The sequence below is a fragment of the Lucilia sericata genome, unplaced genomic scaffold (assembly GCF_015586225.1).
Source record: "Lucilia sericata isolate MDLA Ls3-8-SP2 unplaced genomic scaffold, ASM1558622v1 Contig000022F_arrow, whole genome shotgun sequence".
Lineage (NCBI taxonomy): Eukaryota > Metazoa > Arthropoda > Insecta > Diptera > Calliphoridae > Lucilia > Lucilia sericata.
In genome coordinates this window covers 535,030-559,482 of record NW_023994060.1, presented here as the reverse complement: position 1 = coordinate 559,482, position 24,453 = coordinate 535,030, and the positions used below count along the sequence as shown (strand labels likewise).

At 29.6% G+C, this 24,453-nt stretch overlaps 6 protein-coding genes across 7 annotated transcripts; 4 read left to right on the top strand and 2 right to left on the bottom strand.

The window, feature by feature from the left end:
- Positions 1 to 91: 91 nt before the first annotated feature.
- LOC119609263 (serine protease snake) lies at positions 92 to 2,634 on the bottom strand. The gene is made up of 5 exons (XM_037963983.1): positions 2,492 to 2,634; positions 1,727 to 2,428; positions 1,526 to 1,662; positions 1,358 to 1,467; positions 92 to 1,101 (listed from the first exon to the last, which is right to left on the bottom strand). Exons 1-5 carry the CDS (start codon positions 2,553 to 2,555, stop codon positions 519 to 521), a joined length of 1,596 nt encoding a protein of 531 aa, XP_037819911.1. The 5' UTR covers positions 2,556 to 2,634; the 3' UTR covers positions 92 to 518.
- On the bottom strand, positions 2,622 to 24,302 carry LOC119609272. 2 transcript variants are annotated; one of them, XM_037963995.1, is made up of 6 exons: positions 5,644 to 5,799; positions 5,444 to 5,574; positions 4,367 to 4,490; positions 3,799 to 4,272; positions 3,384 to 3,736; positions 2,622 to 2,884 (listed from the first exon to the last, which is right to left on the bottom strand). In XM_037963995.1, exons 1-6 carry the CDS (start codon positions 5,797 to 5,799, stop codon positions 2,794 to 2,796), a joined length of 1,329 nt encoding a protein of 442 aa, XP_037819923.1. In that variant the 3' UTR covers positions 2,622 to 2,793. The 2 variants fall into 2 exon arrangements, with proteins under 2 accessions (XP_037819923.1, XP_037819932.1); XM_037964004.1 differs by lacking the exons at positions 5,444 to 5,574; positions 5,644 to 5,799 and adding an exon at positions 24,076 to 24,302.
- Positions 8,412 to 13,975, top strand: LOC119609239. Its single transcript, XM_037963966.1, has 4 exons — positions 8,412 to 10,199; positions 13,021 to 13,130; positions 13,203 to 13,367; positions 13,424 to 13,975. Exons 1-4 carry the CDS (start codon positions 8,517 to 8,519, stop codon positions 13,875 to 13,877), a joined length of 2,412 nt encoding a protein of 803 aa, XP_037819894.1. The 5' UTR covers positions 8,412 to 8,516; the 3' UTR covers positions 13,878 to 13,975.
- LOC119609303 (small lysine-rich protein 1) lies at positions 14,398 to 14,769 on the top strand. The gene is made up of 2 exons (XM_037964034.1): positions 14,398 to 14,592; positions 14,664 to 14,769. Exons 1-2 carry the CDS (start codon positions 14,398 to 14,400, stop codon positions 14,730 to 14,732), a joined length of 264 nt encoding a protein of 87 aa, XP_037819962.1. The 3' UTR covers positions 14,733 to 14,769.
- On the top strand, positions 15,155 to 20,470 carry LOC119609255 (heat shock 70 kDa protein cognate 2). Its single transcript, XM_037963970.1, has 3 exons — positions 15,155 to 15,576; positions 18,547 to 20,028; positions 20,088 to 20,470. Exons 1-3 carry the CDS (start codon positions 15,403 to 15,405, stop codon positions 20,340 to 20,342), a joined length of 1,911 nt encoding a protein of 636 aa, XP_037819898.1. The 5' UTR covers positions 15,155 to 15,402; the 3' UTR covers positions 20,343 to 20,470.
- Positions 21,227 to 22,890, top strand: LOC119609295. Its single transcript, XM_037964023.1, has 6 exons — positions 21,227 to 21,401; positions 21,463 to 21,593; positions 21,664 to 21,787; positions 21,846 to 22,253; positions 22,313 to 22,644; positions 22,706 to 22,890. Exons 1-6 carry the CDS (start codon positions 21,252 to 21,254, stop codon positions 22,770 to 22,772), a joined length of 1,212 nt encoding a protein of 403 aa, XP_037819951.1. The 5' UTR covers positions 21,227 to 21,251; the 3' UTR covers positions 22,773 to 22,890.
- Positions 24,303 to 24,453: the final 151 nt, after the last annotated feature.

Genomic DNA, 24,453 nt, shown 5'->3' with positions numbered 1-24,453 from the left:
AATTTTTTAATAAACGGATATATGTAATTTATTAAAGATCTTCAAAATTTCTCAAAGACTTTGTATAATTTGGGATTGAAATTAACTCATGATATTTTAATAATTAATTTTTTAGGCCAATTATAAACAGTTATTCTCTAGATGTTTGTTTCCATCTCCTATATCTAAAGAATGGAAAATTCTTAAGGTATAGGATAGGGAACAAACAGGGGGTTCATTCATAGGTCTGCATAAGAATCTACGACCCTAAATTAAATTTAAATGTCTTGTCGTTTTAGTGTTCCAATTTTATATAATTTGCTAAATGTTCAACATAATTTAATCAATTACAATTAATATTTTTTAAATAAATAACAAGCATTTTTCGATAAATCACAGAAACATTTATTAAAAATCATTTTTTCTTATATGTTATTGGTCATTCCTAACTTAAATCTTTAAAAACACACAAAAAATTATATTTTACATTTATTCTATATAAAATATTTTTATTTCCTACTGTCATATACATAAATCATTCAACCCCTGAATACAATTTTCTCAATCCAGTCCAAATAAGAATAAATTTTCGTATAAACACCCGGTGCATTGGGTGCGGCGCAAAATTTACCAAACGATGTTATGCCAATAATAAATTTAACACAATTAAATTCCGGCAATTCTGCATGTAATGGTCCGCCCGAATCTCCCTGGCATGTATCTTTACCACCCTCCAAGTGGCCAGCGCAAAATTGCCCCTCAATTATACCACGTGGCAAACGTCTCTCTTTGCGATAGATTTCCTTGCATGTTTTCTGATCGATAATGTTTAAATCAACTTTTTGCAATTCATCGGATTTGGGACCCAAGAATTCGGTACGACCCCAACCGGTTGCAATAGCAGTAGACATTTCCAGATCGGGTAATTGCCAAAGACATGCTGGTTGTATGTGTTGTGAAAAACGTACACGTCTCGTGAGTTTTAGTAGTGCTATATCATGATAGTATGAAGAGGAACGATATTTGGGATGAAGTATTATAATGAGGATTTTTATATCCTGTTGGTCTTCGGTGGTACGGTTTAGATTTTGTGTACCCAAACGTACCATATCGGGGGGTTTGCTGAAAAAAATATTTAAAAATGAATTTGTAACTGCCTATATCTTGGGAAAAAATTATTTTTTATTATTATGTAGAACTCAAATAGATCTATACTTAGGGGAAAGAAGATATCATTCGAACTGAATGGTACTAAAGATATTCATATGTAGGTAGTTACTGGTGCGTGACGTTATGTAACAAATGTAGACTTTTCGGTGGAATTTCCCACAAGTAAATTTTTTTAAAATATTTCCAAATGTTATATAAATGTACATACCCTCCTGATGTAGCACAATGAGCTGCCGTTAACACAAATAAATCACTGATTAGGGTACCGCCACAGCCCCATTTCAATTCTTTATCGCTTTGAGTCCACCCCAAAGCGGCCTAAAATGATTTTTTTAATAAATAAATATACATTTTTTTTGCAAAACATATAAAATACCATATGAGGATACTCTTCTCTTTGGGTAATTTCCCCACCAACTATTAAGGGTATACTGGCTACGCACATTTTACCCGACAAATGTCGAGGTAAACCCAGTTTAATACCCCTTACAGCTTCATGATATTCTTGGCATTCTTTTAATGACAAATTTTGAATATAAAACCATATTTATTAAAGAACTTAAATTTTTCTACTCACTCTGTGCACTAATTCTCTGATCATCAATATGTTTATCTGCCAGGGGACAACATATCACTGGTATATTCTTACGATAGGTACAAATATCAATTTTAGTTCCATGTACCCGATATTCACGTATAACATGCAGACACTGATAGGCCAATATACAATAACCACTACGTCCATCAAAACTGCGTCGACAGAAGGCACCCTCTTCCTTGCGCTGTGGTCCATTAAACTTATTAAAGGTATTGGTATGTAGAGGATTTCCTACACCACTTTTCGAGGAAAATTGTATCTTTTTACCCTGAGGATTAACAAAAGGATTTGGTTTTAACATTGGTGCTGGATTTAAAGGAGTTACATTAGCCGTTGCATCGTCCAAATCACTGGATAATTTATTTGGAAATACTGCAGGCACTAAGGGAGGTTTGAAAAATAATACCGGTTTCATACTGGTGGGCATTAAAGGTTTCATAGTTGTTGTTGTAGTCGAGGTGGTGGTGGTAGTAGTTGTGCTTGTTGACGGCGGTGTTGGTGGAATAACTAATGTAGGTTTTATAACTGGTACAGCCACCGGTGTTATATAATAGGCGGCCGGTTGAGGTAAAGGTGGCTGTACTGGTGCTGCATTGGCAATTTCCATATCTGGTGGCCATTCGTTTTGCATTGTATATCTGGTGGTTTGATAATAATGATACACTTGTGGCGCATCTAAAGCTAATAATAATATAATATATAAATCAATTTATATTGTTCCTTTTTAGGGGACTAACAACTTACCGGGCATTGGTCTAACTAATAAATTATACACTATGAAAAATATATTTAACTTAACAAATATCATTTGGTCTTTATTATTCTTATAAAATAAAATTGTACGAATAATAGTCAATCAAATTTATTATTACTATCTTCTTGTGTTTTGTTTGTTTGTTTTTTTTTAGTTGATGGACATGTTTATGCATGTCAAATTTGTTGGAATTTTGTTAGTTTCTTTCAGCTCTTGTAATAAACGTAAACAAATAATCGGTAATCTTGGTTTTAACTGTTATAATACACTAATGATATGTAAATTTAAATTACTAAAGAAATTTTCTTATGGAATTAGATTCCGCTATATTAATTAAGGTCGGCAGATCGTTTTTTATTAAAGTATCTCGGATATTTTTGATTCTGAAATTTAGGAAATAAATAAAGTTTGTTGTTAATGAATAATTAATTAGTTATTTAAGTATACATTATTTATAATAAAAGACTATACCAAAATTTGGAAATTTCGAAACATAATCCCAGATCGATACATTTTTTATCTTAATAAGCCTTTTACTTTTAGTTTAGTTTTAGTTTTAAAACAATTTAAGTAATCAAATTAAGTTATGTAATGAAATTCAGACTTTTACACAATTTTTTGCTTAATTCGATTCGGTTTATCCCTCTTCCAAATTAATACCAAAACATGTAGATTAAACTGTAAAAAATCCTATAAATTTCTTTCAGAAAGTTTTCAGAAAATCGAACTAAAGTTTTCGTTATTAGAACACTTCTGGATACCACGTAGTAATAGAGCGTAGTGTACATATGTACATACATATGTATATGTAAAATTATCGTATACGTCACAATATCACTTAATTTGTTCTTTTTTATTTTTATTAGCTAATTCCATACTAACCTGTTACAAGTAAGAGCATCCAGAAACCCTTTCGCCAAACTATTCACCAAATGATAATTTAAAATATAATTATGCACTAAATAGCCGCAGTTAATGCAAAATATTATTTGAGACATGGGAGCACTCTTTAAAATCCACAAAACCAAATTAGTTCGTTTACCCGTCTTTTTATTAGTTTTAATACTGGTACAAAACTGTTGCCACAACTGTTGAATTGATAGGACCAAGGAGAAATATAATAAATTAACTCGTTGAGAGCACACATACGAAAAGCCGCCTAAGAAAGCTGACAGCAAATGTTGCAGATCGGGAGTTAAATGACCATAATATTTATGCAACAAACAGGCAGATAACTGAGATAAAAATTAACAGTAAAATTATAATATATATTTGACAAAATTTGTCTTAAACTTACCCGATAAATTCCGACATATGATATAAAAAATCCCGTCATATTAGGTCTAAAGGTCTTAAATTTCTCTATAGCTTTTTGTGTAAAACCCCGAGTTCCTCTCGGTATTTTACCTCTTATTAACATGGATAACAAATCTAAAGGTATGCCATAAACTAAATACGATTTTATACCATCCAATAAAAATTTCAGACATGTTATATTATTATGCACACATTTTGTTTGGCATTTCTTATTATATGCAACTTCAACATTTTCATTTTCGTCATTAGCCAGAACGTCCTTGTCCTCTTCATTTCTTGTTACTTCCATTTTTTCATACGGTTGAATAAACCAATAATCTTTGTAAATATTTTTTCGTTTATAGTGTAAAATAATGGCACTATTTAACATAAATAATATTGTTTGCACCATGGGTGAATGCAAAATTAAATGCGTGAATTTGTTTGCATTTTGCCGTAAAAGACCTTCTAGTATCTAAGGGTTAGAGGAGAAGCAAGTTCAAGAGTTTAAATTTTGATTTGTAAATTACATGGAATACATGTGTACAATTACTTTCTTAATGTCTTACAGTTTGTGATGTTGCAGTTGTAAATAATTTCATTACTCGCGACGGAAAAAACCAACAGAACTGCAGACCAAGTACGGTCGGTAAAAATAGAGTGGTATAAGTACGAAAGTTTCCAAGGTAATTTCTAAAGAAAAAAATATATATAATTTTGATGTAATTAAAATTTATTTACATTTTAAAGACGTTTTTAAAAAAATGTATATAACAAATTTATATGCAAATCAGACATTCTATGACGAACCTGGTCGGTTGTAAAATTAAATTATAAAATATTATAAACTTGTACTAAACCTAATCACAAGGGAAATATTGCATGTTATATTTATAAAAAATTAAAATTTATTAGCGACTTTGAAACCTTTTCCAGAGAAATAAGTATTAAATTTTAGGACAAATCATAGTCCTAGACTAGTCCATAGATTATTCAATAGACTAGCCAATATACTAGTCCATAGCCTTGTCTAATCCATATACATATTAGTCTTTAAAGGAGTCAATAGAAAAAGTCCAAATCCTATTTAGTAGTTTTAATACATAAAAAGTACTATTCAAAGTACTATTTCAAAATTAAAATTTTTCATTCCTGATACGATATTTAACAGGGAACCAAAAATTTCAAAAAAAAACAAGAACATCAAAAATTTGTGGAATAACGAAATCAAAATACAAATTTTCATTTTTAGTATAATAAATAGCAACGTTAAAAAATGGCCGTTTAAAAATAATACATAAGTATATAGATCATATAAAGATTATTACAATAGTTGTTCTGATGCATTGCAGCATTATATTAAATATTCAATTTGCACCTCTCGAAATTACAGAAAAATCTGTTTTGTTAGTATTCTGACACTATTATAAAGTTCTTATGACAATTAATAAAAAAAAAAAAAACTCACAAATACTTAAGTAATTTAAATTCTTTTCTTTTGATTTCCTTAAATTCATATGACTAATGTAAAATTTATCTAGGTCTTCTAACCAGACGTTTTAAAATTATGCTTTCACGCCGAATTAGAATACTATATAGTATTTGAAATTAATTTGTATAAATTTTAATTATGTATGATTGCTAACCTTAGACAACAAATCATTAGAAACACACTTGAGGTAGCCATTGAAGCCGAACATACAGTTTGCAAATAATATTTTAGGGTATTTACAAATAGTTCTCGATTCATCGTTTTATATTTCATCACTAAAGGAGTCTGAAACGAAGAAATCACACACTTAGCAAATGACAATAGTTTAACACAATATTCTAACGTTTGACTCACTATCAATAAAGGAGAAAAATATTTCAAACCGGATAAACCATGATGTAAGAGATTATCTAGAAAATTTCGAACACAGCCTACTCCCGGATGTAATATGGACTGTGAGCAGTGATAACATTTTAAAGGACTGGTAAACACTTTGCTAGGAGCCACCATTTTAATTATTTGTTTTAACGTTTACGCACGTCTAGTGTTTTAAAAGTTCATTGATAATTTACTCGGCCGAAAGTTAAACTGAAACTAAACAAGCTTTACACTTTAGTTATTGTATCTGTGTCGTTTTGTCTTTCGAATAGATTTTTAAAAAAATTGTTTCTTGAGTTTTGAATTTTTAATTATATTTATTCAATTTCCATACAATAATGTACATTGCTAGTGAGTAAATAGCGTATAGCTAAAGCTAAGTATAAACTGAATTTGAGGTACTCGCACTAATGTCCAGAATGTGTCAATATTTGAATGAAACGTGTGTGTAGCCACGGTTAAGCTTATGTTTGTCTAAGCTCCGCTAAACTCAAACGACTATACCATGGAACACTGAAAAAAATAGCAATAAAACAATACATTTGTTTATACGATAGTGAAAGCTCTCTTATGTTAAACAAAACAAAGCAGTAAATACAAAATAAAATTCGTAAAATCAACAAATTGGGTTTGTGAACCCCAAAAAGTTTGTGACGAAATAGAAACCCAAATAATGTTGATATTTTGTAATAAAATGTGCAGAAACAAAAAAAAACAAAAACAAAATTTGCGTTAATATTTTAGACAACATTGACCGTGATTTACTTTAATGATGTCTCAGATTCCAGACAGAGTTTCTTAAACTTTTATTGGATATCCATAATTTTAAATATATTTATTTACAATAAAAATATATATATATAACCGATATTTACCCTGCTTTGAACTGCCAAATGTGAAATTATTTTAAGGAATTTGACTATGTAATCATATCATATTTATTTCGTTTCGACAGTTTAGTCCACCTGAGAGATCATATACTCCCATAACTTTAGCCAATTTGACTGTCCACAGGGCTTGATAATCTTCCCCATTTGTTGTTATTACAATCCGGGGAAAAGAGGTCCCAGCAATACCTCCAGTCTGCCGGGATTATAAGCTGGTAGTGTGAAATGTATCCTTGGCCTTTTAACCTGATACCACAAGAACCGATAACACACAGAGCAAAGTTTCGGATTCTGTCTTGTTCTGGTTATTGTAGAGGCCTATGTGAGTCTATCTCACAACCACACAACCATGCGTGTTTAAGATGTTTTTGCATCTCAGAAGTTAAGCAACTGGGCAGCAATGGTCAGAAATTAGATAGCTCGAGTAATTGAGCAAAGTTCTTGTACATGGACCGGCGTGTTAGAATACACACCGATGGCAATATAGTGTAAAAATACTACCCTGAAATAATACCAACACGGCAGGTGTTGTAGGTATGTATGAATAAGTATAATAAATCTTATAGAAATTCTATAAAGATCCTAAAAAATCATTGTCCATAATTTCAAAACAACTAACTCAGGTATATGATCTTTATAGCACCGACGAAGACTGTTGAAAATTTTTGAAATCGGTCTATTTTTACACCTGGTCCCCATACAAACGGACACGCAAATATCACTTTTTAGCTCATAATTCTGTTAATTATAATACTATTCCTTCCAAAATTATGACGATTTTCATAACGAATGGGCCTCATTTGACCCTAGTTCCATTCAAAGTTTAATTTCAGAAAAACACTTAAACGTCCATAACTCACATATAAGCACTAGTATTATAATAAAATTTGGCACAAATAAGTTTTATATGAATAAAAATCCCACCCCAAAATTTTATGAGGATCGGTCCATATTTGACCCTAGTCGCCATATAACTTTTGTTTTTTAATTTTATCTATAAATTGCTTAAACATGTATATAGGACATGTCCGACTGCACTTTCCTACTCCTTTTTATTTGTTGAGGTGTGTGTGTGTGCATATATTTCCAAAATATATATTTTATAACCTAAAAAAATTCAGGAGAAAAATGTATCACATGTGTCACGTACGATATTCAAAAATGTTCATTATAAAATTATATTCATTTTTTTCTTATTTAAAAATTATGGATTACGAATGAAAAATATGTCCCATAGTGTAAGAAATTAAAACAAAAATATACACCTACAGAATTCGCAGATTTTCGTAAATATTTACATGTACTTCAGATATGATATCGCCATATTTTAATCCATATTTTGGAAAACAAGATTCCGAATGGGATGATTCCTTTTGCAAATATATTATTCTCAGAATGGAGCAGAATGTCAATATTGTTTTCCAAGTTCTCCCATTTTTACCAAATCTATATCACTCTGAAGGCGTATGAACGTCACATACAATCGTATGGATTTGCCCATATGAAATAATATAATTCAAAAACCAACTTACTACCTTCGTACTAGATTATTTGAGAATGTATAATTAAATTCTCTCTATACATTCTTGACAACTTTTTTTAAAAGCAAGTCACAAAAATAAATAATTTTTTAGCGATGTTAGATTTAAAATTCGTATCAACAAATACTCTTCACTTTTAACCACTATTGTATTCAAAATATTTATTGATTAATAAAACATTTAAGTATACATGCATATGTATAAGTAGATTATTAAATATATTCAAAAAATTTCGGTTAAGAATTAAAAAAAGACTGAAACAAGTATTGATATTTTGTTTTTTGACAATAAATATTGAGTATAAGATAACTGACGCAACAGTCGCTTGCCGAAATTCTATCTTAACGTTTCTCAATCAATATTATTTTATAATAAACAAAAAAATTATTAAAATTCCAATAATAACACACACAAAAATAAAATGAAAATCATATTATATTTATTTATAATTAATAGTTTTAACAAAGTTTATACACAGTTTAATGCCTTCAATTACATACAAACACCAAAGGTACAAAATAATTTCAATTTGAATGGTCAAAGTCCAAATTTAAGAAATCGGGAGACAATAAATTATCCAAAATTACAATATAACACTAATCAAAATCCATTAATACAAAATCAATTTACAATTTCGAATAATGTGCAACAACAAAATATATTAAATTCAAATCAAAGAAATCAAGGAACTGTAAATTATCAAAGATTACAATATAGTGTCAATCAAAATCCATTAACACAAAATCAATTCACTATTTCGAATAATGTGCAAAAACAAAATTTATTAAACAGTAGACCCATAGGAGACCAAAACCGAATAAAACAATATAACACAAATGTAAGACGAAATCCCAAATCAGCATTACGAGGTGTTACAATTGTGCAGGGTCAAGTTAAAGAAATCGGTAGACCATCGTCAGGAAATTTTGCTACAAACCAACAATACTCAACTATACGACCACCGAAGCGTAACATCCAGGAAAGAGCACTTAATACTCCATTGTTTGCAAATGTTGTTACTACCCAACAGTATTCCAACATTCCGATACCGAAAAGTAACACCCAGGGGAGATCAGTTGGAACACCAACGTCTAAAAATGTTCTTCCAACCCAACAATATTCCACCATACAGGTTCCGAAGCGAAATCCACAAGTTAGAACTGTTGATACGCCGTCATCAGTAAATTTTGATACAAGACAACAATATTCCAACATTCCGTTACCTAATCGTAACATCCAGGAAAGATCAGTTGGAACATCGTCGTCTGGAAATTTTGCCACAAACCAACAGTTTTCTAACATACATCAACTGGTAGCAACTAGTACACCATCATCTGCAAATTTTGCAACAAACCAACAGTATTCCACCATACAGTTACCGAATCGTAACTCCCAAGGAAGAGCAATTAATAATCCATCGTTTGCAAATGTTATTACAACTCAACAATATTCCAACTTTCCAGTATCAAATCGTAAAACCCAAGGAAGATCAGTTGGAACATCGTCGTCTACAAATTTGGTTGGAAACCAACAATTTTCCACAATACATTCTACAACGCAATTACCGAATCGTTACTCCCAAGGAAGAGCAATTAATAATCCATCGTTTACAAATGTTGTTACAACACAACATTATTCCAACTTTCCAAAATCGAATCGTAACATCCAAGAAAGAGCAATTGGTGGACAATCCACGGCAAATTTGAATACACCACAAAAGTATTCCACCCTTCAGCAGCTACCGAATCGTAACATTGTAAATCCTAACTCTCCCATGTTTGAGAGTAGATTTGGTGCAGATGACAATTTCAGCAGTAATCAAAGCACTCATCCTGACGTCTATCAATATCAATATTCCAAAGGATGGTCGGTACATGAAGCTTTAAGTGTGGATGATCTTGTTAAACCACATTTGCAATATCGAACAAATTTAAAATACTCCACACCATATACACCGGAAGCACAATACTATCAAAAATTCTATAATATTTATAATGATGTTGAAAATCATGGTAGACAAGATTTGATTCAATACGAAAAGGAATCAGTTAATGATGATTTTAATGGTCGTTCAATTGTAGCGCCCGGTCAATACCCTCATATGGTAAATATGTAAATGCATTTTTTTTATTTTGAATTTGTAATTTAAACAAAAAAGTAAATCGTAACAAAATTGAGCAATTACATTTGTAGGAATGTGGTGGGTAAAAGTTGATTGCGAGTTGAAGTACATAGATGTATTAGTGTTTAAAACATTAAAAAAAAAGAATATCTAAAAACCAATATTTAACAAATTAAAAGAGAACTTTCGATCGATACAAATACTTTACTTTAACTTATATTTTTTGGTTGTTATGAATAAGTGGGTATTCAAATATATCGATCTTCAACATTTCCAATATTCCATGGAAGTGTGAAGAATGGATAACTTTCAGGTAATTGCGATAAGGCACCTTCATACATACACATATATACACTTATTAATACTGGAATAAGAAATTTTCACTGATTTAGTAGATCTACTTCCATGACTTGGGAAAGTCAATATAACTTTGTGACCAGTATTTTTATATCTAAAGTATGTGTATCCCTAAATAACCAGTTAATGAACTAAATATCTATCAGTTCAGTTTATGAAAATTTGATTTATAAACCTTTGATAATAGTTTATGAATAAGACCCTTTAAATACAAAGTTGTTATTTGGTGCATAAATTATTTATTTCCTTTTATCAATTAAACGTGTTTTAAAAATTTTCGAATGTTATTTATGGTTTAATAATATTAAAGTATATAAAAATTAAATAATAAAATTTAAAAGTCATTTTAAATTTATAACAAAATCTTGAAGTATCAACGTACTTAACTTTAGTGACCTACTACTTTCATTCAATTTTTCACGTTTATTTTAACTGATTTATTATACTAAAGTTTATTTCTTTTTACTGATTTCATGCAAAATTATGCACATATTTTGAATTGAATTTTCTGGGGGCATAAAACCAATTAAATCGAATTTATTAGCTGGCATCTTATTCTACTGAATTTAACAGGTTATGTTTAGAATAACTATATAAAGATTATCATTTATTTTGAGTTTAGGAACGACAAAACTGACTGACTTAAATCAAATTTATGGAATTTTTTTTGGAAATAAGATATAACAATGCATCTATTCATTAATAACTTTAAAGTTGAATAGACTTTTTTTATTTAGTACATAAAAAAAATTCGATATCACCAAAACAAATCTGTTTATTTATATTACCAGTATCTATAACAATTATTTAATTAACTAATTAAGATTTTTTTCTAAAAGCAAAATGTACGTCACACCTTATTAACAAAAAACAACAACGTAAAATTAAATACGAATTTTAGTAATGTTTTATCAAATAACAAAACAAAAATCAGTTTAAATGCCCCCGATAATATTATTAATTATATATAATGTAAAATAGATGATTTATTATTTAATTTAACAATTAATTAAATTATTTAATTTTTTCAATTAAAAGTTTTTAGGAAAAATTGTGTATAACAGGTACCTATTTTCTTTTATATTATTTCGGATTAAGTATAACAAACATAGACCTTTTATAGGCGAGACCTAAGTTATTATATGTATATTGTTTTTGAATATAATGTTTTAGATTTAATCAATTCTGCAATTTTAATTTGATTTTAAAAATTAATTTCAAATGTTAATTTCTACAAAAATAATATGCTCATAAGAATATTATCAAAATTTTTAAGGAAACAAGTAAGAAGTCTGTATCGGCTGCACCGGTTATTACACTTATACCCTTCAGCATAGTGTATTAAAAAAGAATTAGTACGTATTTTATTACAAAAAATCAATAAATATCAGTTGGAAAACGAAAAAGTACCAGAAAGTCCCATTTTATAGACTTAATTAGGACGCTGCGTGTTTAATTCTATGTTTCTAGGTTTAATATTAAGAAAGGTTCAAAAAGTACCAATTGAAGAACCAAAAAGTTTATTCTTATAAATTTTCATTCTATTAGGATCGTATACGTATGACTTCAATATTATATTTCAAAGATTCAAAAAGTACCACTTGAAGAACAAAAAGTACCCACAAATTAACTCATAGATTTTTATTCCATCAGGATTCTATATGTCTGGTTATATATTTCTAGGTTTAATATTGTATAAAACCATATGAAGAACGAATTTCATTCAATCAGGATATTATACACAAAGTACCATTTGGATGACCATTCATGACAATTTCATGTTTCCAGATTCAATATTATAGAAAACTCAAAAAGTATCAGTTCGGACCGATTTTGCTGATTTTACAGGAGAGACAGACAGACGGACATAGTTTAATCGACTCCGCTATCTATAAGTACTCTGAATATATATGTATATACTTTATAGGGTCGGAAATTATATTATACAAATTACAAACGGAATGACAAACTTATATACATAGGTACATATGTTTATCCTTCTCACGAAAAACAAGACATTTTTGATTAGTTTCGTAGCCTATCGGAGAATAACTAAAAATTTTCCCCTTTGCATATATTGTTAAGGTACATTCACACCTAACAAATATTTGACAGTAAAGCCGTAACGACTAATTTTTGTATTTATTTGTTTGATCTTACAATTTTTGGGTAATTGCAAATAATGTTGAAACATACAATAATAAAGACGTTCTAAAGTGATAACTGCAAAAATATATTATATTTAAGTAAATATTAAAAAAATCAAAATGTCGATTATTTAGAGATAACGTCAATTTTGTAAAATATTTAATAGGTGTAAACGAAGCTTTAGAAAACAACGAATCACCGAAGACCTTCATACAAAATATAACAATTAATAATTATAATTATTATACAACATATAATTTCCTAAAATTTACTAATATTTTAACAATTTAATTGACAGGCTGCTATAGGATTTTTGTCTAATGAAGACAAAATTGAATTCAAATGCGGCGGCAGCTTGATAAGTGATTTATTTGTGATAACAGCAGCTCACTGTTGCTATTTAAGTGGGTAAGATAGTAACATAAATTTAAACTAATATTACATACATATGTAAGTACTCTTACTTATTTCTCAATATAGGGAAACTCCTATTATAGTTAAATTGGGTATTATAAATCTTAAAGATCAAACCGGTAATAGCAATCCCCAAAGACGTGCCATAAAGGAAATAATAGTACATCCAAGTTACAATTCTAATACCACTTATCATGATATAGCTTTACTTCAGCTACAAAAACCGGTAGAGTAAGTTATGTTTAGCATAAACTTTTTTAAAGCACTTTAAAGAAATCTCTTTTCAGATTTACAAAATTTGTACGCCCTATACTACTATGGACCAGCGATCATATACCTTATGAACGTGTATTCACCATGGGCTATGGTTCCACCAGTTTTGCCAAAGCTCCCACTAACATATTGACGGAATTAAGTCTATCGTTAATACCCTTGCATAAGTGCAAACAATCCTTACCGCCCAGTGAAAAAACCCCGCATGGCATAACAGAGACTCAACTATGCGGTCGTGATTTAGAAAAGAATCGTGATACATGTCAGGGTGATTCGGGTGGACCGTTGCAGTTAAATTTGGAACATCGTAAGCATCGAAATACATATCGTCATTATCTTGTAGGTATTATATCGTATGGAGACTTTTGTGGCAGCAAAAAGCCGGGTGTCTATACACGTGTATCGTCGTATTGCAAATGGATTGCTTCAGTAGTGTGGCCCGAATTCTTTGAAGGTTTTAAAAAATAATTCAAATTAATTTTAGAAGTAAGAATAGTTATGTTTAATATTTATTACAATTATTTTACTACTCTAATGAAAAAAATAATAAAAAATTATTTATTAGTAGAAAATTTTGGAAATTTCATGACATTTCAAGTGCGTTTAGAAATAATTTCCTTTATCAGGATGCTCATTTCGGGATAAAAATAAACTTATGTCATGAACTAGACAATTTTGAATTTCTATCGACATTTTCCAATTTAGCTATATTTTATTGCGAATGTTCGTTAAGATCTAATTTTATTGCAAGTAAAGAATTGATCTCATAATTCTAGCAATATGGAAATGTTGAAATTTGAAACGTATATAAATGTATTATTTTTTTTGATTGGCAATCCTAAGACTTACATAGTTACCGGGGTTACCGCTAACTATTAAATCAATATATTATTCACTAGACAACATTTTTTATGTAAACATAAGAGGATGTTTTAAAAACTCCTGCAAATTGACATTTTATATGGAATTATTAATTTAAAACTAAGCTATGGCTCCAAAGGGACGTAAAAAACGCAATAGTAAAGACTCAACATCCAGCAATGGCGGCAGTGGCGAAGGCGATGACAAAAAAAAGAAGGAGGGTGGCAGCAAGAAAAAAAGTTCGGGAGGCAAATCATTAGGTTGTGATATATTTAATGATGCAGCCATGGAAAATGCCTATTATGTCTGTCATAATGTACAGGTGAAAAAACTAAAATTGATAAACTAATAAATTAAATTACACATCAAACTATTTTTAATATCTATTTATAGGATGTTTTAAAATCTCGCGGCTTTGCTTGGCCAGATGGTCAAAAGAAAAAGAAGAAGGGTAAGAGATAAGTAAGTGAATGAATTAAATATTTAACCTACAAATCACCGGCATAAACACGTATAGACAGACAGGCGAATACGTCATGGCGATCACCCACGACATCAATTATACGCCATAATTGTAGATGGCCGAAATTAAAAATATTTTTAATAAAGTTATTTTTAAACCAAACATAATTTCTATATTTTTGTTTATTTAAAAAAAAGCAATACAAATAGTAACAAAACAATAATTCTAGAATAAATTCAAATATAAACAAATAAATAAAAAAAGAAAATACAATACATTTTCTTTGCAAATTTTCACCAAAAATTTGAGTAGAAAATTATTCACTCATTTTAGCCCAAAAATAAAGAGAGAGTTCTAATTTTTGTAGATTTTTTGCAAAAATTGTACATCAATTTATTTCAAAGCGTTATAAAAACACACACAAAACAAGCCATAAAATCTAGTGAATCATTTAGAAAAATCACTAGTTTGACGTTGGACGTCGTTGGAAACGTTACAAAAACAACTCAAATAGCGGTTGCTTTGAAATTATTAAAAAAAGTGCAGTTTATTGAAAAAAAAAAATTAAATACAATTTAGATTGTCAGTGAGATTTGACAGCATTAAGACTCATTTATAATTTGGATTAAAATCTACAGATAATTATATAAAAACTAGACTTAAACCAAAATGGCTAAAGCTCCCGCAATTGGTATAGATCTTGGTACTACTTATTCATGTGTTGGTGTTTGGCAACATAATAAAGTTGAGATCATTGCAAATGATCAGGGAAATCGTACAACACCCAGTTATGTTGCATTCAACGATACCGAACGTTTAATTGGCGATGCTGCCAAAAATCAGGTAAAATAATATCAATCTAAACTAAAACGGAAAAAAATTAACAAAAAAAAACGAAATCATAAAACAATGTTGTAAAAAAGTAATATCCATATTTGGTTTAATAAATCAATTATAAAATAAAACCATGGGATATTGAAATTATACGAGGTACGTGCAATTAGATTTTTTAATGATAATGTGTGAATTTGTTATTAAAGAGTTGTGTCAGTAAAAATTTTGCAAAAACATTCGAATGGAAAAGGAGTCTAGTCAATCGTCACTTAAGCTGTTTATGACCAATAATCTCAATCTCCGGTTATCGTTTATCCGTTATATATTTAAGCATATAGTAACGAAAAAATATAACAAGATATTTGCAACTTTTTAGTGTCAATTAAGGGAATAACATCTGACGTTGTGAGGTCCTGTTATGATCTCTATTATTTAGAGCATTTCAACTAGTTTTGGTTCCTTAAAGTATCATTTAATGCACTAATTCTTCGTTAAGGGAAATAATTATTGCATTCCAATATTTAAAATTCATTTCAGTTTTATAATTGAGAGTTAAAAATACATATACATATGTATATGTATATAATTTTTTAAATTTTTTCCGGAAATGTAAATGTAGATCTAGATCACAGTTTTTAAAAATATTTAATATATTTTTTCTAAACTTTCTAAACCTATTTAATACCTTATGAAAAATATGACTGATCTCTGATTTGCTGATTTAATCGAATGGAGTCTTATTTACTAATCGAGCTCCTTTAATTTCTTATTAAAAATCAGTCAGAATAATTCCATTAAAAAAATTAACGATTTTAAGTAAGAAATATGATTACTAATCGAACGTTGTTATTGTAGTTTTTTTCCAAACTAGGACTGATCAGCTAGAAGCATATTTTCTAGATATTAGTTTATTCATGTTTAACCACTTATTTGCAATGATTTCTAAATAATTAATTGAACTAACCATAATTCTTTTAAGACCCCCTCGCATTTATTAGTGATAATATATAATTATATTAGAGAAACTTTATTTAATTCCAATTACATACAAACTACTCATTTCCAAGCAACAACAATAAATGATTCATTTGTTCATATGAAAATTTCAAATTCTCTTGTTTCAAATTGCAATATTTTTCATTTCTAAATACTTTAACACGAAAACAAATTATCGAAAAAAATGTGTTAACAATTTTTTTTGTAAATATTTTTCTGATTTTTTTCGACTAAAAATTATGAAACACATTTGTTTTCATAAATTTGAAATTTCCTTAATTTAATGTTAATTTTTTTGATTTCGATTTTTTCTATACTCTTCATTATTTATTCTAAAAGTGTAATTTGTTGCATTTAGTTTTGTATAAATATTGTACATTTTTTTATTTTGGCAAATAAAAAAAAAACAACAAACTGATGAAAATTATTTTTCACACCATTTGATTTATTGTTCATATTTTTTGGACAAAATGTATGTTGACAACAAAACAGTAGCAACTAACAACAACACTAGCAGCAGCAATAGCAACATTAAAAGAAACTAACTGAAGCATCAAGATTAACTTGACCTCTTCTCACAAACATACGACAACTGGCTGGACTTCTATGGTCATTGAACAAGCTTTTGTTTGTCTGATTTGTTGTTTTCAACTTCTATATTAGACATATTTATACTAAAAGATATAATATTAAAAATTACGAATTTGTAAGATTGATTTAGAGTGACTGATATGATGTGCAATACATTTGACATTTGTTTGAATTAAATATGAATTGTCAATTGATGTTAATTTCGTACATAAATCTGATATCTGTCTGTCAGATTTATGTACATATATTTATGATTATGTTTTATGATATAAATAATTATAAACACATACTTACATAATCCTTTAAAGGAATGATACGTAGAAATGGAAATAGGACTGCTTCTATTGAGAATGCTACAAATTCCACCTTTAACACTATACAACTTCTTGAGATATTGCTGTAACTAGTTCTTTACCTGTCATTGTCATAGGAGATAAAAATAAATAAATTTACACCTTTTAGGCGTTCGGTGCCAGTTCAATGACCGAACATAAAATACTTTTTAAAACTATTGTCTTCATAAAACGTATTATACCGGTAGATCCCCTATAGTGTCAAACACTTAAAAATGTTCATATTTGAAATTATAACACTCTCTTGTTATAATGATTTTACACCAAAAATGGTTGTAACCAAACATGTTCTTGTTGTTACAATTGTAAAATTTATATTAATTTTTTTATGAAATAAAAAATTTTAAATCAATTAGAATCGTAAAAATTGTTATTTCATTAAATAGAAAATAAAATTTATAATTAAAAGCATTCACATCTAATGTAGATGATGATAAAGACGTTTAGACTTTCGTTATGAGTGGGAGGTTTGTTGTATGCGAAATGTTCTTTCGAAGACTCTTCACACATCATACTCGAATAAATTTAAATTGTTGTGCAAAAAACAAGTGGAATATTCTCGTTTTTTTTTTTTTTTGGTTATAAATATTTTTTTAATTTGTTCATCCAAACAATTTCCTCTAGTGTTTATGTTTAGAAAAATACGATAATAATAATAAAAAAAAATTTTAATACGTATGTAGGTGAAATGATGTGATGCACATTAAATTTAGAAATATTATAAAATATAAATAAAGAATGACCTCTATTGAAATTGATATTTATATAACATTTTGAAAGAAGGATGTATGCTACATCAAATCCGTGCTCTCTGAAACCACAACCTCCGGTGTAACAGACTGGAACACCAACCCACCGTAGCCACACTTAGATTATATTAATAATGGAAAATTACTTAAAATCTATTCAAAACTATATGATTTCAATTTCGAACAAATTTCACAAATTCATCATTTTCAAATCACAAAGGTTTCAAAAATATTTTATTCACTATATACAGCTCTTCCAAAACTAATATCTAACATCCGTTTCCTAACAGGTTGCCATGAATGCCAAAAATACCGTTTTCGATGCCAAACGTTTAATTGGTCGCAAGTTCGATGATCCCAAAACTCAGCAAGATATGAAACATTGGCCCTTCCAGGTGATCAATGACTGTGGCAAGCCTAAAATTGAAGTAGAGTTCAAGGGAGAGCGTAAACGTTTCGCTCCCGAAGAAATCAGTTCCATGGTGTTGACAAAAATGCGTGAAATTGCTGAAGTCTATTTGGGTGCCAAAGTAACAGATGCTGTCATTACTGTACCGGCCTATTTCAATGATTCCCAACGTCAAGCTACCAAAGATGCTGGTTCCATTGCTGGTTTGAATGTCCTACGTATTATTAATGAACCTACTGCTGCCGCTTTAGCCTACGGCTTGGATAAGAACTTAAAGGGTGAAAAGAATGTATTGATTTTCGATTTGGGTGGTGGCACTTTTGATGTTTCCATCTTAACCATTGATGAAGGATCATTGTTTGAGGTGAAAGCTACGGCTGGTGATACTCATTTGGGTGGCGAAGATTTTGACAATCGTTTGGTTAACTTCTTTGTGGAGGAATTTAAGCGCAAGCATAAACGTGATTTATCCGGCAATGTTCGTGCCTTGAGACGTTTACGCACTGCCTGTGAAAGAGCTAAGCGTACTTTGTCTTCCAGCACAGAGGCTTCCTTGGAAATTGATGCCTTACATGAAGGTATTGACTTCTATTCCAAGATCACCAGAGCTCGTTTTGAGGAGCTTAATATGGATTTGTTCCGTTCCACTTTGACTCCTGTTGAAAAGGCCTTGGCAGATGCTAAAATGGACAAATCAACCATTCATGATGTTGTTTTGGTGGGAGGCTCAACACGCATTCCTAAAATCCAGAAAATGTTACAAGATTTCTTCTGTGGCAAGCAGTTGAATTTATCTATTAACCCTGATGAAGCTGTGGCCTACGGTGCTGCCGTCCAAGCTGCTATCCTGACCGGTGTAGGCAGTTCTCAGATTCAAGATGTTCTTCTAGTTGATGTTACTCCCCTGTCATTGGGTATTGAAACTGCTGGTGGCGTTATGACCAAATTGATTGAACGTAATGCTCGCATTCCTTGCAAACAACAACAAACCTTCACCACATACAGTGACAATCAAAATGCTGTTACCATTCAGGTGTATGAAGGTGAAAGAGCCATGACTAAAGACAACAATTTATTGGGTACTTTCAATTTGACTGGTATTCCACCCGCACCCAGAGGTGTGCCTAAAATTGAGGTAACATTCGATTTGAATGCCGATGGCATTTTAAATGTATCGGCTAAGGACAATAGTACCGGTAAATCGGAAAAGATTACGATTACAAATGATAAAGGTCGTTTGTCCAAAGCTGAAATCGATAGAATGTTATCAGATGCTGAAAAGTATAAGGATGAAGATGAAAAGCAAAGACAACGTGTACAAGCCCGTAACAACTTGGAGGGATATATTTTCAGCTGCAAACAAGTAAGTATTGTTAACTTGGTTTTATAAAGCGCTGTAATCAAATGAATTCATTATTTTAGGCCGTTGAAGAAGCTCCCGCTGGTAAACTCTCCGATGCCGATAAAACGACTGTGCGTGATAAGTGCGCCTCGGAAATGTCTTGGTTGGATAACAATTCTTTGGCCGAAAAAGAAGAATTTGAAGATCATTTGAAAGACTGTCAACGTGTTTGTGGTCCTATTATGTCAAAAATGCATGGTGCAGGCGATGCTGGCCAAAAATCACAAGGCGGTCAGGGAGGTCGTGGTGGCCCCACCGTTGAGGAAGTTGACTAAACTAGAATTTTATTATGAATATTGTTTTTTTTTCGATTTTCCGTTTTATGTTTATCCTATATATAAAATAATTTTGTAATACATACAGTTTTTTTTTACTAAACCAAGAAAGAAATGAAGTTTTTGTTTTCTGCCATTGATTTAATTAATATATAATAATTAGAAATCACGCCTCATTTCGAGCAGCTTTCTTATATTTTTTAAATTGTTTCTGGCAAAAATTACTACACAAATAATCTTAACACCTCCAAAACCACCACTGTATTCAAAGATGGGTTTAATATTGGAAACTTAAATTTAAAATCATGGATAAATTTGTAAATCAATCGGTAATAATTATTATTAAAAACCAATGTTTACAATTTTCTAAAATTTTTACATGACTGTTTTTGTTCGACGATATATTGTTTATAAGGTATTGTTTTTATATTTCCTAAATTGTTGTCGCCCCAACAGCTCCTAACTTAATTAATACTAATCTTGAACTCTATACAAATATTTAAAAAAAATTCCCTGATTTAGTTTTTATACGTAAAAGAGCTTATTTTAGTTAGTGAAAATAAAGAACAGAGAGAGAGAGAGTAACTACTTGTATCCGTTCTAAAAAGTATTTATAGTAAATTAAATATTTTAGAATAAAATTGCAAAATGAAATTAAATTCCGTTATTCTTAAGAAATTCTTTTAATTCTCTTTGGAAAATATTAAAAATAATATACATACAGTACATTCTTCGACAGCTTAATATTAATTCAAATCAAAAGCTCAACTGAATTTAAATAAACAATATGTATCGTTTTCCAAAACTTAATGAATAACAACATACTATGTGTATAATTTATGAACTCACCAAAAAAATATTCAATTTTTAGTTCGAATAAAACCTTTGCTTAGAACACAACACAATAAAATGACAACATTTAGTAAATTTTTCCACGAAAATATACGGCCACGAACTTGTCAAGATTTAATACATTCAACAACATGTAGGCAGCATTTAAAAAAGGATATATTGTTATATATTTTATCAAATTTTAAATATTTTGCACCAGTATGTTTAGTAAGTATGAATTTTTAAACATATTTAAAAAAAATACTTAGAGCGAAGAGTTTATTTGTAGTTACCAGCTCTAATTAAAATACGCAGCATTAACAAAAAGAAGCTACAAAAAACGTTGGAGTATTATTTGAGTTGCTCAGTTGTGGGCACTTGCATGGGGTATACAACCAATTTTCTAATATGCTTGCTAAGGTATACAAATATATAAAGAGTTTTTAAGTTAATTGAATAACTTTATTTCTTAAAATTTATATACTCAAAGAAATATCTGTGGTCAGTTCGGTTACTACAGCTTTCTGTTTATACCCTCATTTCTGGCGGCCAATATACTATATTTGGGTCCAGATCGTGTGATTAATTTATACGAAACTACTATATTTCAATGTGTAAGTGTTAGTTGCAAAACATTTATCAGAATAATAATTGCTTATTTATTTCTTTAAGGCATTTGAAACATTTTTCCTTATGCGTAAAAATTTTATTAGTCGCACGATCGCCAATTCCAGAATTATTCAAACCGGTTTATTTATGACCTGCAGCGCCATTATTTTGCATGCCAAACAAATGTTTAATGCTAAAGGATTTTGGTTATTAAATCCCAATCCCAAAACAAAGCCAATGGAAAATATTGAAGAATATTCCAAATGTGAGTTACATTCCCGAAGTAACTGTAAACAATATCTATTTGATGGCATGCGAAAATATTTCATTTTGGGTCTGTCGTTGGATATAATTAAAATGCTAATGAGTGAAGTAAAGCCAATGTCAAATCAATCGAAATTTATGGGTAAATTAAAAAACTTTCGTGTACGCTCAATGGCTTTATTTGCAGCTTATATTGGAATTTATAGAGTAAGTACTAAATTAATTAACATACATGAGTATATATTTAAAAATTATTTTTATTTCAGTTCGCTAACTGTTGGTTTAATAGTAAACATTATTGGTCTAATGTTAGGAATCATATTTTATCTGCCTTTCTTGCTGGATCCTGCTATTATTTATATCCCCAATCTACACTCTTTTCATTCGCATTGGTTCAAGCTATACGCTCGCTGTGGACAATTTTTGAAATGTCAAATATTGATAGTAAAAATAAAATGTTGAAGCAACTACTAGCAATACCTTATGCCCGAATTCTATATCCTTTTGCTTTGGGTAATATGGTGCATTTATTGGTAATGCAACCGAAATATATCAGTCATTTAGCAGCTACTGTGGCTAATGGTCTAACTAATAATTTGTAAGTTTTTAGAAACAAGCGTTTTATAAAACAAGAAATAATATTTTTTTTTTATTTGCAGCCCTAAACACATACAAAATGAAGTAATTTTATTACAAAGAAAACTTAAATTTGAAAGAAAGCACTAAAAATATATTGTTAAGGCTCTTAATTTAAGAGAATGTTAAATGGGAATAAAATTTAAATTAGTTTTTTTATAATAAAAACTGGAAAACTTTTTTAAGTGTAAAAAATATTTTGGTGGCAAAATTTTCGAATGATGTTATTTTATTGGTGTTATTCGAAAGGAAAACTCAAACTATTTCATTAATTATACACATACCCTCATATTAGTAAATGACTAACAAAGTTATTGATAATTTATAACAAGAATATTACCAAAATAAGCCATTGATACCCTGTAGGATTTTGTGAGTTAACTAAAAATCAAGTTAACTTTTTGATAACTTCTTATGACTAGCTTCAAAGTAACTCAAAAATTATCGAGGAAATGAACAAACATTTCAATAAAATTTTAAATAAAAAATAAAATAGAAACTCGTATCAAATTTGTCAAACAATTTGTATTGAAAAAATGAAATTATGAAAATGAAAATTTGTTTCAGCAATGAAAAATTAATTTATTATTATTAAATTAACATTTTCAGGAATATAAGACATAGAACGCATTTATAATCACTAACAATTTGTTAAAAATAGTATAAAAATATAAGAAAATTGCACAGGTAACTCACAGCTGATCTTTTATTTATGCACTAGAAGCTAACTCATCTTGAGGTAACTTCTGGTTAACAGAAACTGATGTATAGTGAGTGAGTACTGACTCGTTCCTATGACATCACATTGAAAAACTGAATAGTATTTTATAAGCAAAATGGTTAGCTTTTGAGTCACCTCTGACTCATTTGTGGTTAACCATAAGTTAGTTTTAAGTTAACTCAAAATCCTACTGGGTAACTTTATGAACACAGGGAATATTAATTTGGTTTTGTATTAAGTTTAAGAGAACAATTTTTTATGTATAAATTTGTATAAGACTAAATAAAAAAATTGGTATAAGACTAAGTTTGGCAAACTTTCTGGAAGTGATTTATCAGAGTTTGTGCTTCACTATTTCGGTTAATCTATCCGGCAATATATGGTTTCGCATAAAAAAGTTCTCAAAAGGATCGGTTCTATGTTGGCAGGATATCTAGAGTAACAATAAAAGTGCAAATCATTGATTGGAGCAGTTTCTTCAACTGCTAGCAAAGTTTCTCCTGTTTTCGTTTCCACCTCTTCACCTAGACACCAATAAATATGTAAAAACATTTTCCTTATCGACAACTTCCGAACTGTTGCAAAAACCAAATTACAATATGTATTATTGTACTGTAACTACTATGATTTTCACCAAAAACATTCTTATTTTAAGAAAATAATAGTACTGACCTTGATTTCATTCCAAATTTACATATAAGAAATTTCATTGGAACACCATCAGTCTTCTTGTAGTTTTACTATTTTCAAATTGATTGTTTACTTTTCTAACTTGTTGTTTACTGAATATTAGTTATATTCGTAATATTTTATGCAATGCACTTAATATTGTAAAATAAAACAATAACTTTTATATTTTCACTAAAACTATACTTTAACACAATTTTTCCTGCAAATCATTTCTTAAAATATGACATATGAAATAGCGGTAAATAAACAGCCATTTTTTATTTAACAACACTATGACAAATCAAAAAAAAGTTTATGAAACAGCCTGTAGCACTTAAAAAGATAAGAAACAAACAGCTGTTAGACAAACACAAAACTGAC

Bases quoted from the DNA above. Each gene is read 5' to 3' on its own strand.
- LOC119609263 (XM_037963983.1), bottom strand. From the start codon at position 2,555: ATGATATTTGTTAAGTTAAATATATTTTTCATAGTGTATAATTTATTA. The intron at 1,663-1,726 runs GTGAGTAGAAAA...TGTCATTAAAAG, and splicing joins TCAGAGAATTAGTGCACAGA to AATGCCAAGAATATCATGAA. The intron at 1,468-1,525 runs GTATTTTATATG...AAATCATTTTAG, and splicing joins GAGAAGAGTATCCTCATATG to GCCGCTTTGGGGTGGACTCA.
- LOC119609272 (XM_037963995.1), bottom strand. From the start codon at position 5,799: ATGGTGGCTCCTAGCAAAGTGTTTACCAGTCCTTTAAAATGTTATCAC. The intron at 4,491-5,443 runs GTTAGCAATCAT...TTTTTTCTTTAG, and splicing joins CTAATGATTTGTTGTCTAAG to AAATTACCTTGGAAACTTTC. The intron at 3,737-3,798 runs GTAAGTTTAAGA...TTTTTATCTCAG, and splicing joins CATATGTCGGAATTTATCGG to TTATCTGCCTGTTTGTTGCA.
- LOC119609239 (XM_037963966.1), top strand. From the start codon at position 8,517: ATGAAAATCATATTATATTTATTTATAATTAATAGTTTTAACAAAGTT. The intron at 10,200-13,020 runs GTAAATATGTAA...TTTAATTGACAG, and splicing joins CCGGTCAATACCCTCATATG to GCTGCTATAGGATTTTTGTC. The intron at 13,368-13,423 runs GTAAGTTATGTT...ATCTCTTTTCAG, and splicing joins CAGCTACAAAAACCGGTAGA to ATTTACAAAATTTGTACGCC.
- LOC119609303 (XM_037964034.1), top strand. From the start codon at position 14,398: ATGGCTCCAAAGGGACGTAAAAAACGCAATAGTAAAGACTCAACATCC. The intron at 14,593-14,663 runs GTGAAAAAACTA...ATCTATTTATAG, and splicing joins ATGTCTGTCATAATGTACAG to GATGTTTTAAAATCTCGCGG.
- LOC119609255 (XM_037963970.1), top strand. From the start codon at position 15,403: ATGGCTAAAGCTCCCGCAATTGGTATAGATCTTGGTACTACTTATTCA. The intron at 15,577-18,546 runs GTAAAATAATAT...GTTTCCTAACAG, and splicing joins GCGATGCTGCCAAAAATCAG to GTTGCCATGAATGCCAAAAA. The intron at 20,029-20,087 runs GTAAGTATTGTT...TCATTATTTTAG, and splicing joins ATATTTTCAGCTGCAAACAA to GCCGTTGAAGAAGCTCCCGC.
- LOC119609295 (XM_037964023.1), top strand. From the start codon at position 21,252: ATGACAACATTTAGTAAATTTTTCCACGAAAATATACGGCCACGAACT. The intron at 21,594-21,663 runs GTATACAAATAT...ATATACTCAAAG, and splicing joins TTTCTAATATGCTTGCTAAG to AAATATCTGTGGTCAGTTCG. The intron at 22,254-22,312 runs GTAAGTACTAAA...TTTTTATTTCAG, and splicing joins CTTATATTGGAATTTATAGA to TTCGCTAACTGTTGGTTTAA.